General features: G+C 43.3%; 1 protein-coding gene across 2 annotated transcripts in view; it reads right to left on the bottom strand.

The window, feature by feature from the left end:
- Positions 1 to 4533: 4533 nt before the first annotated feature.
- LOC129187765 (uncharacterized) overlaps positions 4534 to 13254 on the bottom strand; it is a 38593-nt gene continuing 29872 nt past the window's right edge. For both annotated transcript variants that reach the window (XM_054787446.1, XM_054787447.1), the window contains exon 2: positions 4534 to 12871. In XM_054787446.1, the coding sequence (XP_054643421.1) occupies positions 5683 to 6978 (1296 nt within the window). In that variant the 5' untranslated portion in view covers positions 6979 to 12871 and the 3' untranslated portion in view covers positions 4534 to 5682. The remainder of the gene's footprint in view (positions 12872 to 13254) is intronic.

The raw sequence follows: 13254 nt of genomic DNA, 5'->3' as shown, positions 1-13254 counted from the left end.
GTTCACTTGCTCAGACTGTGACACCTCCTGAGCTGGGCGGAGCTACCCAATTCTTGCAGCTGTGTTCAATCAGCAACCCTTTTTAGTCTCCTCACCTGCAGCCAGCCAGTGCTGGATTATTCTCAATGGTTGTGCTTCCAGACCATGTGCTTTTCTCCTGCTACCACTTACCTTATCCTCCTGTTGCAATTTCATCTGGCTACTCCCAACCAGCTCTGCCGTCCTGCTGCACCAGACCTCCGTCCAGCTCATGTGGTAGTTCCAGTACCTTTTTGTTCATTGCTGTCCGTGTTTTTGCCCACGGTGCCCTCCTTAGTTTTTGCACCGTCGCCCTGAGTTCCTGTTTTTGTCTCCTCTGTTTGCACATTAAATATATACTGCTAAAAAAAATTAGAGGAACACTTCGAAAACATATCAGATCTAAACTGGGGGGGAAATGATCTTGAATATGTTTCCTGATAATAAGTGGGTGATGTATTAGTAACAAAATGATGCCACATCATTTGATAGAAATGAAAATGATCACCCTATAGAGGGGGAAATCAAAGACACCCCAAAAATGAAAGTGAGAAAATGATGCAGCACACTGGTCCATTTTGCTAAAATGTCATTGAAGCAACTCCAAATGATTCTCAGTAGTTTGTGTGGCCCCCACGTGCTTGTACGCATGCCTGACAACGTCGGGGCATGCTCCTAATGAGACTACGGATGGTGTGCTGATATTTCCTACGTCAGTTTTTACCCGCATGTCCATACGGAATGATGGTGTGACATGACATTTATTCCCTCGGATGACTAAAATGTCCACTGAATTATGTTAATGTTTCTTTGTGTTACTCACGTTAGGATTTGGAGGAAGCCATGCTGCAGCTGCAACAGCAACTATGATGACCAGAAGAGTAACAGGCAAGTAGCACGGGCGCATATGGAATAAACTAAAGGTAGATATGATTTGAACCTTGTAATAATTACAATTGCAATGTTTTACAGGCTGAGACACCCACTGTCAAGACAAAGCGCACCCACTGAATAAGCAGGAAACGGCAGCACTCCTTTCTTTCTTTCACTACTTTTCTCATGTTATGTTGCATTTACGTCTGTGTAGGCTCTAGGTCGTACAGGAGTTGTCCAACGAGGGAAAGGCTTCTTGAGACGTCATCTGTACTTCTGTGAAGAAGGTGTCGGACGTTTCGCTCCTCATCCGAAGAGCTTCGGATGAGGAGCGAAACGTCATGTCATGTAATGCAGCTTTTGAGTATTTGAAATCTGTGCTCTCGTCCGCCCCAGCAGTTGCCATGCCGGATTATGCTGCTCCTTTTCAAGTGTACACTGATGCCTCAAATGAAGCTGTAGGGGCGGTGTTAGCTCAGGATAAGGAGGGGCTGGAAAGAGTAGTGGTTTATGCCAGCCAGTCACTTACTAACACCCAGCGACGTTGGTCTACATTTGATAAAGAACTATGGGCTGTAGTGTGGGCCGTCCGTCAATTTAGGCATTATATTGGGGCGTCTGACTTCACTATAATAACTGACCACAAACCTCTTCTAGGGCTCCGGGGCATGGCCATTGACAAAGATCCATCCGGAAGAGGGCCAGATGGATCTTGGAGCTGGACCCCTTTAACTGGGTCATGCAATACATGCGGGGGCCTTGTCACATAAACGCTGATGCCCTCTCAAGGCACCCCGACAGGGACACACAAGGTACGCCTGTCCAGGTGAACATTGTTGACACTCACCCCACAACAGGTGAAATGTCCCCCTTGGGTGCAGTGGTGCAGCCTGCTGAGCCTGGCACCAGGGGGCAGCCCCTGCATGTCCTTTTGGCTGACACTGAAGCCCTGAAAACACAACAGCAGAATGATCCCGACATTCGTGTTGTGAACTGGATCCAGGCCGGGGCCTCCCGTCCGCCTAGGGCGAAGCTGAGAGGCCGCTCCCGGTGGCTACGGAAGCTCTGGACGGAGTTCCCAAGGCTGTCGCTGGTCAATGGCCTTTTATGCCGAACGGTGAACTCCTGGTCCCTGAAATTCTCTTCATCTACATGGGGGCTCGCTTTCCGCACATTTCGCAGCCGAAAGAGTGTGGGAGCAGGCTAGAGAACGGTGCTACTGGCCTTCCATGCTCCAGGATATTCGGCAGTGGTGTGAACAGTGTGTGCCATGTCAGACTCGCAAAACACCGTGCTCCGATGGGGTTACAGGCTGTGAGGCCATTCCAAAGCGTGGCAATGGACATTTTGGAACTTCCCATGACATCTAGGGGAAGTAGATATGTGCTGGTGATTGAGGATTATTTTTCAAATTTGTCAACCTTTATGCTCTCCCCAATCAAACTGCTCAATCGGTTGCTCTGTGTCTGTTTGAGGATTATGTGCTAGTGTAGCCGGGCTCCCAGTGTATCCGCAGGTCCCGGCTATACTGCGTTGCGTTCTGGTGTACGATGGAGGGACACAGAGATGGCTTTGGAACAGGAGTTTATTCCTTCAGTGTGGTGGAATATCATTCAACAGACTAAAGAAGCAGAACAAAAGTATAAGACATACAAAAACAAGTTGACAACTATCTTGAGAGTGTAAGAGGGAATATTATAGTCACGTACTAAATAAGAACAAAAATAACATGAGAGCAACTTGGGGCATCTTAAATAGTATTATAAAGAACAACGTTACTATCCTCCCTATTTCATGGTTGGAAACACTTACAGGAATGACATGAATGCGGTAGCTGAAATGTTTAATGAATATTTTGTAAATATTGGACAAAAACTGGAAGAAGAAATTCCAAAACAAGACACAATTGATGAAGGGATTGATATTATTGATCGGAATCTTAATTCTATGTTTCTCACTGCTGTAACCAAAAAGGAGATCACTGACATTGTTAAACATTTTAAGGCAAAAACATCAACTGATTGTCATGGAATTGAAATGGAAACAATTAAAAGGGTCATCAATGAGATCGCAGACCCGTTAACATATATTAGTAACTTATCATTTCAGACTGGAATATTTCCAAGCAAAATGAAAACAGCCAAGGTGGTTCCAATTTTCAAAAAAGGAGACAAACACCAATTTACAAATTATCGACCAGTTTCCTTGTTACCACAATTCTCAAATTGTGGAGAAGCTATTTAATAATAGGTTGGACAAATTTATTAATAAGAATGAATTATTGGCAAGTAGTCAATATGGTTACAGAGCCAACATTTCAACTTCTATGGCACTGATGGAAATCACGGAGGAAATCACTACTGCCATAGACAACAGAAGATGCGCAGCTGCAGTATTCATGGATCTGACAAAAGCTTTCGATACAATTAATCACACTATTTTAATTTCAAAATTAGAAAGGTACGGAATTAGAGGTTTTGTCTTAAATTGGGTTAAAAGCTACCTAGCAAAGAGGAAACAATTTGTAAAGCTAGGAGAATATACATCTGGGAGTCTACACTATGTGTGGAGTACCACAGGGGTCCATACTGGGACCGAAACTGTTTAACTTGTACATTAACGACATTTGCAAAGTAACTAACAACTTAAAATTGGTCTTATTCGCCGATGATACCACCGCTTTCTGTTCTGGTGAAAGCACACAAGAACTCATTTAAAAAGGTCAAGGATGAAATGGTCATATTAAAGTCATGGTTTGACAGGAATAGATTATCTCTGAATTTAAGTAAAACTAAAATAATGCTATTTGGTAATAGTAGAAAGGACACGTACGACCAAATACAAATTAATGGAACGGATATTGAAAAAGTGGAAGAATATAAATTCCTTGGGGTTATAATAGATGAAAAAATGAGTTGGAAATCTCATATTAAATATATACAGCAAAAGGTGCCGAGAAATATCTCTATATTGAATAAAGCAAAATATGTTCTTGATCAAAAATCACTCCACACTCTGTACTGTTCCTTAGTATTACCATATCTAACGTATTGTGTGGAGATATGGGAAATAATTACAAAAGCAATCTTCACTCACTCACTGTACTGCAAAAAAGATCTGAGGATAATTCATAATGCAAAGTATAGAGAACATACAAACCCTTTATTTTTAAAATCACAGATATTAAAATTCGCAGATTTAGTACACTTTCAAACCGCTAGAATAATATATAAAGTTAATAATAACTCGTTACCCAAAAATCTAATTAAGTATTTCTCAATCAGAGAGGAGAAATATGATCTTAGACGAAAATTAAACCTAAAACATTTATATGCGAGAACAACGCTGAAAACCCACAGCATTTCCGTGTGTGGAATTAAACTATGGAACGGATTGAGTAAAGAACTCAAACAATGTACAGAGATGAGCAAATTCAAAAAACAATACAAGCAGTTGATGTTTGCTAAATACAAGGCAGAAGAGTCCTGATTGTTCTGTCAGGTTTGTTATTTTATTTTATTTTTTTTTTTATTTAATAAAATAGTATTTATTTATTTTTATTTTTTTTTAATAATTTTCTTTATTGTGTTTAAAAAAAAAAAAAAAAAAGAAGGAAAGGGAAAAAAAAGAAAAAGCTTTGTTCTTATTTATTTAGTATTGTCATCATTATTATCATTATTATGAATGTTCTTTCTTTTTTTGGGGGGAGGGCTATCTCACCGTTATCTATTATGTGTTATCCTGACTATCACTGAAAACATGACATGGAATCCAGGAAGTGAACTACATGTACTGTACTAGATGTAGAATGGATGGGGGGTAGGATTAAATAAGCTTTGCTTCTTCCTACTCCTTTTGGACATGTGGAACTGTCAAAGAATGATTCACGAGATGTATTCCATTGTAACCTTCATGTTCAAATAAACTAAACCAAACCAAACCAAACCAAACCAATATACAATGAGGACATGCACGTGAGCTCAACAGCAACGGGTCTGTACAAGAACAAGGCACATTCAGCACAATAAGAGAGAAAAACGTGGCTGTTAGCTAGTTAGTTAGCTTGCTCTCCCACAGTCAAAAACACCCCCAAAACCACACTACATGACATATTATTAAAGAAACATAAATAAGTAACAACATAGGTCCCATTAGGTTAATATAAAGCAATATTTTAACCACTGAAATGTTATTACAAAACTTAGTTGCTCCCACACCAACGTACCTGTCAGCCAGCACAAACATGGACTGACTGACGATGTGAGCAACAGTATGACATCCCCTGAGCCTTCAAAATAAAAGCTCATACCATGGCAAAGGAAATACGAAAATAAAGTTACAAATGTTAAATTATAACTTAAGAAGAAACCAAAACAAATCACAAAGTAGGGATTTTGGAGAAATTAACCCATAAACAAAAACATTACAGGCATGATAATACATGTTTTTTTTCCGCATTTTTTTCCGTTACATTCACCCCTCCTTAATTTCGCCAAAATCCTAAACATTTGAAGATAACAGCATGCAATAAATCAACCCATATCACGGGATACAATGTTCACACATACCCAAACCAAGATGACCTCTGCAATCACAGTCCTTAATACAGCATAGAAAGCTACTTACTAAATAAGCTAAGAGAGAACAGGAGTTGATCAGGCTGCTGTTTCTCCTAGTAAATGTAGAGCCTTTTACTCCACATAAGATCTTGGCACTAAATACCACTGTCGTGAACATGTCACTGCCAAACAAAGTACAAAACTACAGTATTGCCATGGGTCTATAGCCATATCAGAACAAATTCAACAAGGATTGAGATTTCCTAATAAACTCGTCCACTAAACCCTTAGAAAGCGGCTTCTGCACCATATTCTCTATCAATCTGTTTACTGCTTTAACAACCCTGCCCGTACGTGTCCTAACAACACGACCCTCAGGCCCTGAATCTTGGGCTGGTGGAAGACCACCATTCACTGTTGCGGCCAAGATGTCACAAGACCCTGTCTCTCTCATGTTAGGGACTCCTGTCAAGGGGCCCTTATAGTCAATGACTACCTGTGACTCCGAAAACCCACTAGGACTGGGTGAGTCTTTCAACGATGAGACCTTCTCACTTTGTCCCATGCTCCCGTCAACTACAGAGTCGGTCTGGGAGTCTTCGCACATCATGTGACCAGCGTCTCTGATTGGGAAACATGACATGTCATTCTCTTGTTCTGACTCCATTTCCTGTTCTAGTGACTCACTGTCAGCATTGAATGACAAACGCAGCCATGATCGAGTCCTATCCACAGAGTTCTTTTCTGCCAGACCATTCAAAGTGCTGGGTGGCCTATACGGAGACCCACCGTTCCCATCTGAGGCAACTGACTCAGCTTCTGCACTGGTCTGGTTAGGGAATGGTAAAAAGCTCACGTCCAGTATCAACTTCCGATGCACAACTTTGGTCTTCCCAGTCACATCTTCGATTCTGTAGATATGGGTTTGGGGATTGCAATCAATGATTGTATAAATTGTTGGTTCCCACTTATCAGCCAACTTCTTTTTCCCCCTTTCTGCTTTGTTGGCAAGCAAGACTCTATCTCCAACATGCAGACAAGTGCCCCGGACCCTTTTGTTGTAACCATCAGCTTGATGTAGCTGCTCTTTTCGTGCATGTCTCTGGGCAATAGCAGCAGCTTCATGAAGATTTGTCATAAGTTTGCTGGCATAAGATCTGCTGTCAACCACATTGGCATCCTTCAAGACCTGCTTGAAGACCATGTCGACTGGGAGTCTCGGAACTCGACCAAACATCAAATAAAATGGAGCATATCCAGTTGTTTCATGCACTGTGGCATTGTAAGCAAAAGTCAAGGTTTGTATCTGCTGTACCCAATGCTGTTTGGCTGCTAATGGCAAGCAACGTATCATGCTGCCAAGCGTTCTATTGAACCTCTGTTTGTCTGTTTCCCATGGGGTGATATTCTGTTGTATGTGACTTTGCCACCCCTGTGAGATTGAAAAGTTCTGATATGAGATTGCTTTCAAAATTGGCTCCCTGATCAGAATGGATCCGCTCGGGAAAACCATATATGCAAAACACATTATCCCACAACTTCTTTGCAACTTGTTTTGCCGTCTGATTTACACAGGGGAAAGCATGGGCCTCTTAGTAAAGTGGTCCGTTACTACCAGAACATCCACTGACCTCTGTTTGCTGTCCTCAGCGCTCCAAAAATCTATGCACACCAACTCCATGGGTGCGGAAGTGTGGATGCTCTCCAAAGGAACCCGTGCAGCTGGTTCAGGGGTTTTAGCGAGAATACATCGCTGGCAGCATTTCACATATTCTTTAATGTCTCTTTCGATTTGCGGCCAGAAAAAACGTTGTCTGGCGAGGTGTAGGGTCCTGGCTTGCCCTTGATGACCTGCAAGGTCATGCACACCAGAGAGAGCCTTGGTCTTCCAAATAGCAGGTAGGACAAACTGGTATCTTGTGTGTCTGGTCAATGGATCTCTGAGTCTATACAGGACGCCATCTTGGATTTTCAGATGGTGCCACTGCTTACATAGTGCTCGTGCCTTAGGAGCTAACCTACTTCTCTCCCTCCTAGATGGCTGTTTTCCACACGCCACAGATAGCAGGACCTCCTGGATGTCTGGATCTGTCACCTGACTGCGCCTGAGCTCTTCTGAGGACAGAGCTGACAGTGTGTCATGTCCTGAGGGCACCATCTGGGGAAGAGCCTTGATAAACTGAACGGCCCGTGTTTCTGCGGCCTTTTCCCAGTCAATGTGAGCCTCGAGCATGGACTTTACATCAGACGAAGTGACACCCAGGGTGACAAGACCAGAATTATCTGTCTGAAGACACTGAACTTTGCACCGAAAAACATCCTGCACTCCTCCTTTCTTTGTCCCATTAGCCTCTGCCAAGAGGTTCTCATATGGCTCACTGATCAGCCTTTGACTCACTGACCGGGTAAATGGATCTCTACTTAAAGCATCTGCCACGATATTCTTTGTTCCGGGGATATACTTGATACTAAAGGTGTATGGGGACAACTTGGCCACCCACCGTTGTTCGCACGCATCGAGTTTCGGTTTCGGCATTATGTATGTCAGGGTTATTATCAGTCCATACTGTAAAACAGTGACCCTTCAACCAATGGCCGAATTTTTCACAAACACTCCACTTCAATGCTAAAAATTCTAAGCGGTGGGCAGGGTACCTCTTTTGTGAGCCAGTGAGGGTCTTGCTTGCAAAGGCTATTGGACGAGCCTTGGTCTCTCCCTCCGGTATCTGAGACAAAACTGCCCCAAGACCATCGAGCGAGGCATCGATGGACAGGATCAGCGGTTTAGTGAAGTCTGGGTGAGTGAGGACTACACAGTTCAAAAGCTTCTCTTTGAGACTGACAAAAGCAGAGTTGCAATCATCAGTCCAGTCAGTCGGTTTAAGCTTTCTGAAGACTCCTGACTTTCCATTTATTTTACCAACCTTTCCCCTCCGTTTTTGACCTGCGGTGAGAGCAAACAGAGGCTTTGCAATTGAAGAGCAGTTTGGTATGAAGTGTTGGTAGTAAAATACCATCCCTAGAAATGACTTTACTCTTCGAATTGAAGGTGTGCAGCCATCATCTTCCATCAACTCTTTCTTTGCCATTTTGACAATGACTTCCACTTTATCAGGGTCAACAGCGACTCCATCTCCATCAATGACGTGGCCAAGGAATTTCACAGACCTTCGGAGCAGGTGACATTTTTTTGGGCTCAACTTAAGGTTGTGCTCTCTTAATCTCTGGAAGACGATCTCCAGCCTCAGGAGTGCTTCTTGTTCCGATGGGGCAAAGACTAACAGATCATCAAGATAACATAGCAAACTGCTGAAGTTGAAGTCCCCAAAAATGCTCAGCATCATTCTCATAAAGGATGCAGGACTATTACAAAGGCCTTGCGGCATCCTGTTATATTCATGCAAGCCCAGTGGTGTTGTGAAGGCGGTATACTTCTTGTCTTCCTTGTGCATGGGCAGGTTATAAAACCCTGATGTTAAATCCATAGTGCTGAAGACAGAGTTCCCACCAAGGGCAGCCAAACAGTCAGCCTGATGTGGCAGAGGGTGAGCATCCTTAATTGTATGTACTTTATTTATCCCACAGCGGGGAAATTTACTTAATTTAATGGTCCTTGCATTCAGCCATCGAAAATCTGTGCAAATTCGGAGGTCGCCATTCTTTTTCCACACCATCACTAGAGGGGAGGCAAATTCACTCAGTGATTTTCGAATGATTCCCTGCTCTTCCATCTCAGTGAGGACTTGGCGCAGTTTTTGATAATGAGCTGGAGGGACTCTGCGGTATGGGAGGCGGAAAGGACGGTCGTCTGTGAGTCGAATTCTGTGCACAAAGCCCTTGGCTTCACCACAATCCAGGGGAAAACATCCTCATATCGCTCCAGCATTTCCAGCAGTTGAGTTTTAGTAGAGTGGCTCACCTGGCAACTATCAATATCAACATGTCCCAAGCCAAGGTTCTTCAACTTCTGTTTTGGGTCAGTAGTAGCAGTACTTATGTTGTTTTGATCATGCTTTACTTCATCTGTGTCCTTCTTTCCCTGACAAGAGCCTTGAAACTGTGTGAAGTCTTCAGCGGCAATGCATGGAGAAAAATCTGCTAGCTTACAGTTTCTTTTCAAAGTGACGGGTTTTTCAGTGATATTGGTCACTTTCATGGGAGTCCAACCATCTCCCCACAAAGGTGTGACCACTCTGCCAATAACAATGCCTCGCGGGACACACTTACCAGTTGTGTGTTCCACCACCACCGTGCTACCAGGTGACATCAGGACATTACTGGGCAACCGGCCCCACAACAAGTATTCCTGTTTAGGCAGTAGTGTTACTGCCTGAGTCAACTTAACTGTGCCCACTTTATCTGGTACATCAGTCCCTCTCCACCTTGTCAGGTTACCCATCATCTTCAGAAACTGCTCACACTCTGCAGACTCCTGTCATCGTTCTTCATTTGATGGACTACATACTTCAACATGTTAGTGCCTATGATGATCTCATCTTCCTGTCCGGCAACTACCAGGACTGGAACCATGCACTTAACTCCATACAATTCCACTTCCAAGTCATACATGCCCTTTTGAGTCACCTGTACTCCCCCACAGCCGACAAGGATAACACGCTGTGTCATTTCTTGCTGTTGCGTCAGGATGTTCTCTGATACAAGTTTCTGTTCTGCCACTTCACTTATTGTGCAAGCCATTGATCCAGAATCAAGCAGTCCTCGCAACTGAACAGAACCATTGATTGTCACTGCAGCATGAAATAACTCGCCATACGGGTCAACTCTGTGGATGTTTTGAACTATGACTGCAATCATTTGGTATCACTTTACATACATTGGCATACACTTCCTTCAAATCTTCAACACATTTGAGGGTTGTTTCTTTGGCGCTCACACGTCCCCTCTCTATATGTGAGCCATCTGGTTTAAAGATGACACACCCTGTACATCTCTGGGTTGAGACTGAGTCAGATTGGGTCGGCCGTTCTGTCTTGACCTACGCTGTCGGAATTCTCGCTTCCAGTGACCTGGTCTGAAACAGCCCATGCAAAGGTTTTCCTGCCTGCAATGCATTGTGGTGGAATGATCAATGGCCTGGCAGACTTTACAAATCCTTTGAAAGACACGTGCTTGTTCCCTTCTAGGTTCTGTGGCCACTACTGCATGGACTTTCTGCTCCAACACACGGTCCAGCAAGCCGATGAGCGACTGAATGCAAGTATTCTCTGCTGGAGAAGTGGACGACAGCCCTGTCGCATTCTGTTCAACAGTGAACTCCCTCACCTTTTCGACAGTTACACCTTGCGGGGTTGAAATCTGAGCATGGGCCCCTACCTGCCTGTGCGGTGATGGGCGACGCATTTTACCTTGGGTCTTTGTTTTGGCCTCTCTCTGATGTTCTATGACAGGGGTAGGGAACCTATGGCTCGGGAGCCAGTTGTGGCTCTTTTGATGACTGCATCTGGCTCTCAGACATTTCTTAACACCATAAAATGTGTTTATTTTAATTTGTTTTCCTGACATTTTAAAGTAAAACATTACAGAAACAGAAACATTACAAAATTCAAAATATGCATTGTAATGCATTTTAACCCATCCATTTTTTTTTCTAGCGCAATGCCAGCTGTCCTTCCCATGTTTTCCGTGTCAGACACCAAAACTTGATTATTATTGGGGTTGTCCCTCCTTTAATCAAACCTTCTTTAATCAAATAGTCAGCTAGCTAATTGTGAAGAGACAACCCTTTTGATGAAAAAGGAAAAGAAAGAAAGATACGGAGTAGGTCACAAAACCATGCAGCACCAGAAGTTGCATTAATGGTAAAAAGTTATTTATTATTGGTTAGCTTCAATATAACAACATTATTACAAAGAATACATTCAGAGACTGATATTCTAAAATTGCTAGTATTCCTTAAATACTGTATACACACATTTGGTTGTATTCGGTGTTAAAAAATATGATATGGCTCTCACGGAAATACATTTTAAAATATGTGGCTTTCATGGCTCTCTTAGCCAAAAAGGTTCCCGACCCCTGTTCTATGAGGTGTTCCTGTATCTCATGTGATGTCCACTTCTCTGCTGTTCTACACTTGAGAACACTTGAGAGTGCAGTGTCAGGACAGTGTTTTACAAACATCATGGTGACTTCATGAGCAGGGTCCTCAATATTCCCTGTCTCCTTAGACACTCATCAGCCACATCCACTGCTTTGTTCAGGCGGATCCAATAAGCCATTGGACCTTCTCCTGCCAGAGGTAATGTGTTGTAAAAATCTGCAAGGGGCATTGTCGAATATGTTACCTCACTGAAATGCTGCTTAAGAATATCAAAAACAAGCTTGGGGTCTTCAGCAGGCTTTAAAGAAGGGATACTGCGGAGTGTGACCTTTACAACATCTCGAGCCTTTCCCATCAGTTTCGACGTTACCTCTTGTGAGTGTTCATGTGTTGGAATGCCCCTTTTCCTCAAATAGACATCCATAATTTCTTCCCATTCATGTATTGTGTGCTTATCAGTTCCATCACCCCTGAAATGTGGTGGCTCTTTGACATCAGCTTGCATCACAAACTTCATTCCAGATATTTAACTCAAGATGGGCCTCTGCTATATTTACACTAGATGTGGGAGTACTTTTGTCATTCTGACTACCTGCAGTCTTCTGTATCTGATTAGCAATGTTCTCACCAATTTGGTGGGCTAACTGTGTTATAAGGCTTCCTATGTCTGGGGAGTGGCTGCTTCCATCAAACCATTGCTGCCTGGGAGGAGATGCATCAGCGTGCATGTGGGTTAAACATGGTGTACTGAGACCAACCACTCCAGTTCCCCTCCCCATGCCTGTAAAACTAGTGACAGACTTAGGTTCATGCTGTCTTGGTGTGAGGCTTTCATGGTTCGCGTGAGTGGAAGATAAAACTGGGTGACCCACCACACTAACACCCTTAAGTGGAGTTGCATAACCTCCCAAACCCCGACCTCGCCCAAGACTTGCATGAACACTGTCATCATAGGTAAGCAATCCCTTACCAGCCTCACTGTCTGCCATTGTAGCCAATGTGTTCACTTTCATCCAGTGACAATATAGAAAGGCAAATGAAACTTATTTTACATACACACAAACAAATTTGCTAAATTCAGGTTCATGAAAAAAAAATATATCAACAGTCCTCAGTGGCTTCAGTGTGTAATCTATATATACTTTTTTTCCTCCAGCGTCAAAATCTTTACAGTGTCCCTACTGTACTTGTTCCAGCAACCACCGGTGATCACGCTGACGATGATCTGAAGAGAAGAAATCCCGGTCACGGCACCAATGTAGCCGGGCTCCCAGTGTATCCACAGGTCCCGGCTATACTGCGTTGTGTTCTGGTGTACGATGGAGGGACACAGAGATGGCTTTGGAACAGGAGTTTATTCCTGCAGTGTGGTGGAATATACAATGAGGACATGCACGTGAGCTCCTCAACAGCAACGGGCCGTGCAAGAACAAGGCACATTCAGGACAATGCCCGATAGCACGCTCACGCACACCCCCACCCCTAATAAGAGAGAAAAACGTGGCTGTTAGCTAATTAGTTAGCTTGCTCTCCCACAGTCAAAAACACCCCCAAAACCACACTACACGACATATTATTAAAGAAACATAAATAAGTAACAACATAGGTCCCATTAGGTTAATATAAAGCAATATTTTAACCACTGAAATGTTATTAAAAAACTTAGTTGCTCCCACACCAACGTACCTGTCATGGACTCACTGACGATGTGAGCAACAGTATGACATCCCCTGAGCCTTCAAA

The sequence above is a fragment of the Dunckerocampus dactyliophorus genome, chromosome 9, assembly GCF_027744805.1.
Source record: "Dunckerocampus dactyliophorus isolate RoL2022-P2 chromosome 9, RoL_Ddac_1.1, whole genome shotgun sequence".
In the NCBI taxonomy this organism is placed as follows: domain Eukaryota; kingdom Metazoa; phylum Chordata; class Actinopteri; order Syngnathiformes; family Syngnathidae; genus Dunckerocampus; species Dunckerocampus dactyliophorus.
The sequence above is the reverse complement of the archived record's forward strand: the minus strand, read 5'-3'. Positions and strand labels throughout refer to the sequence as shown.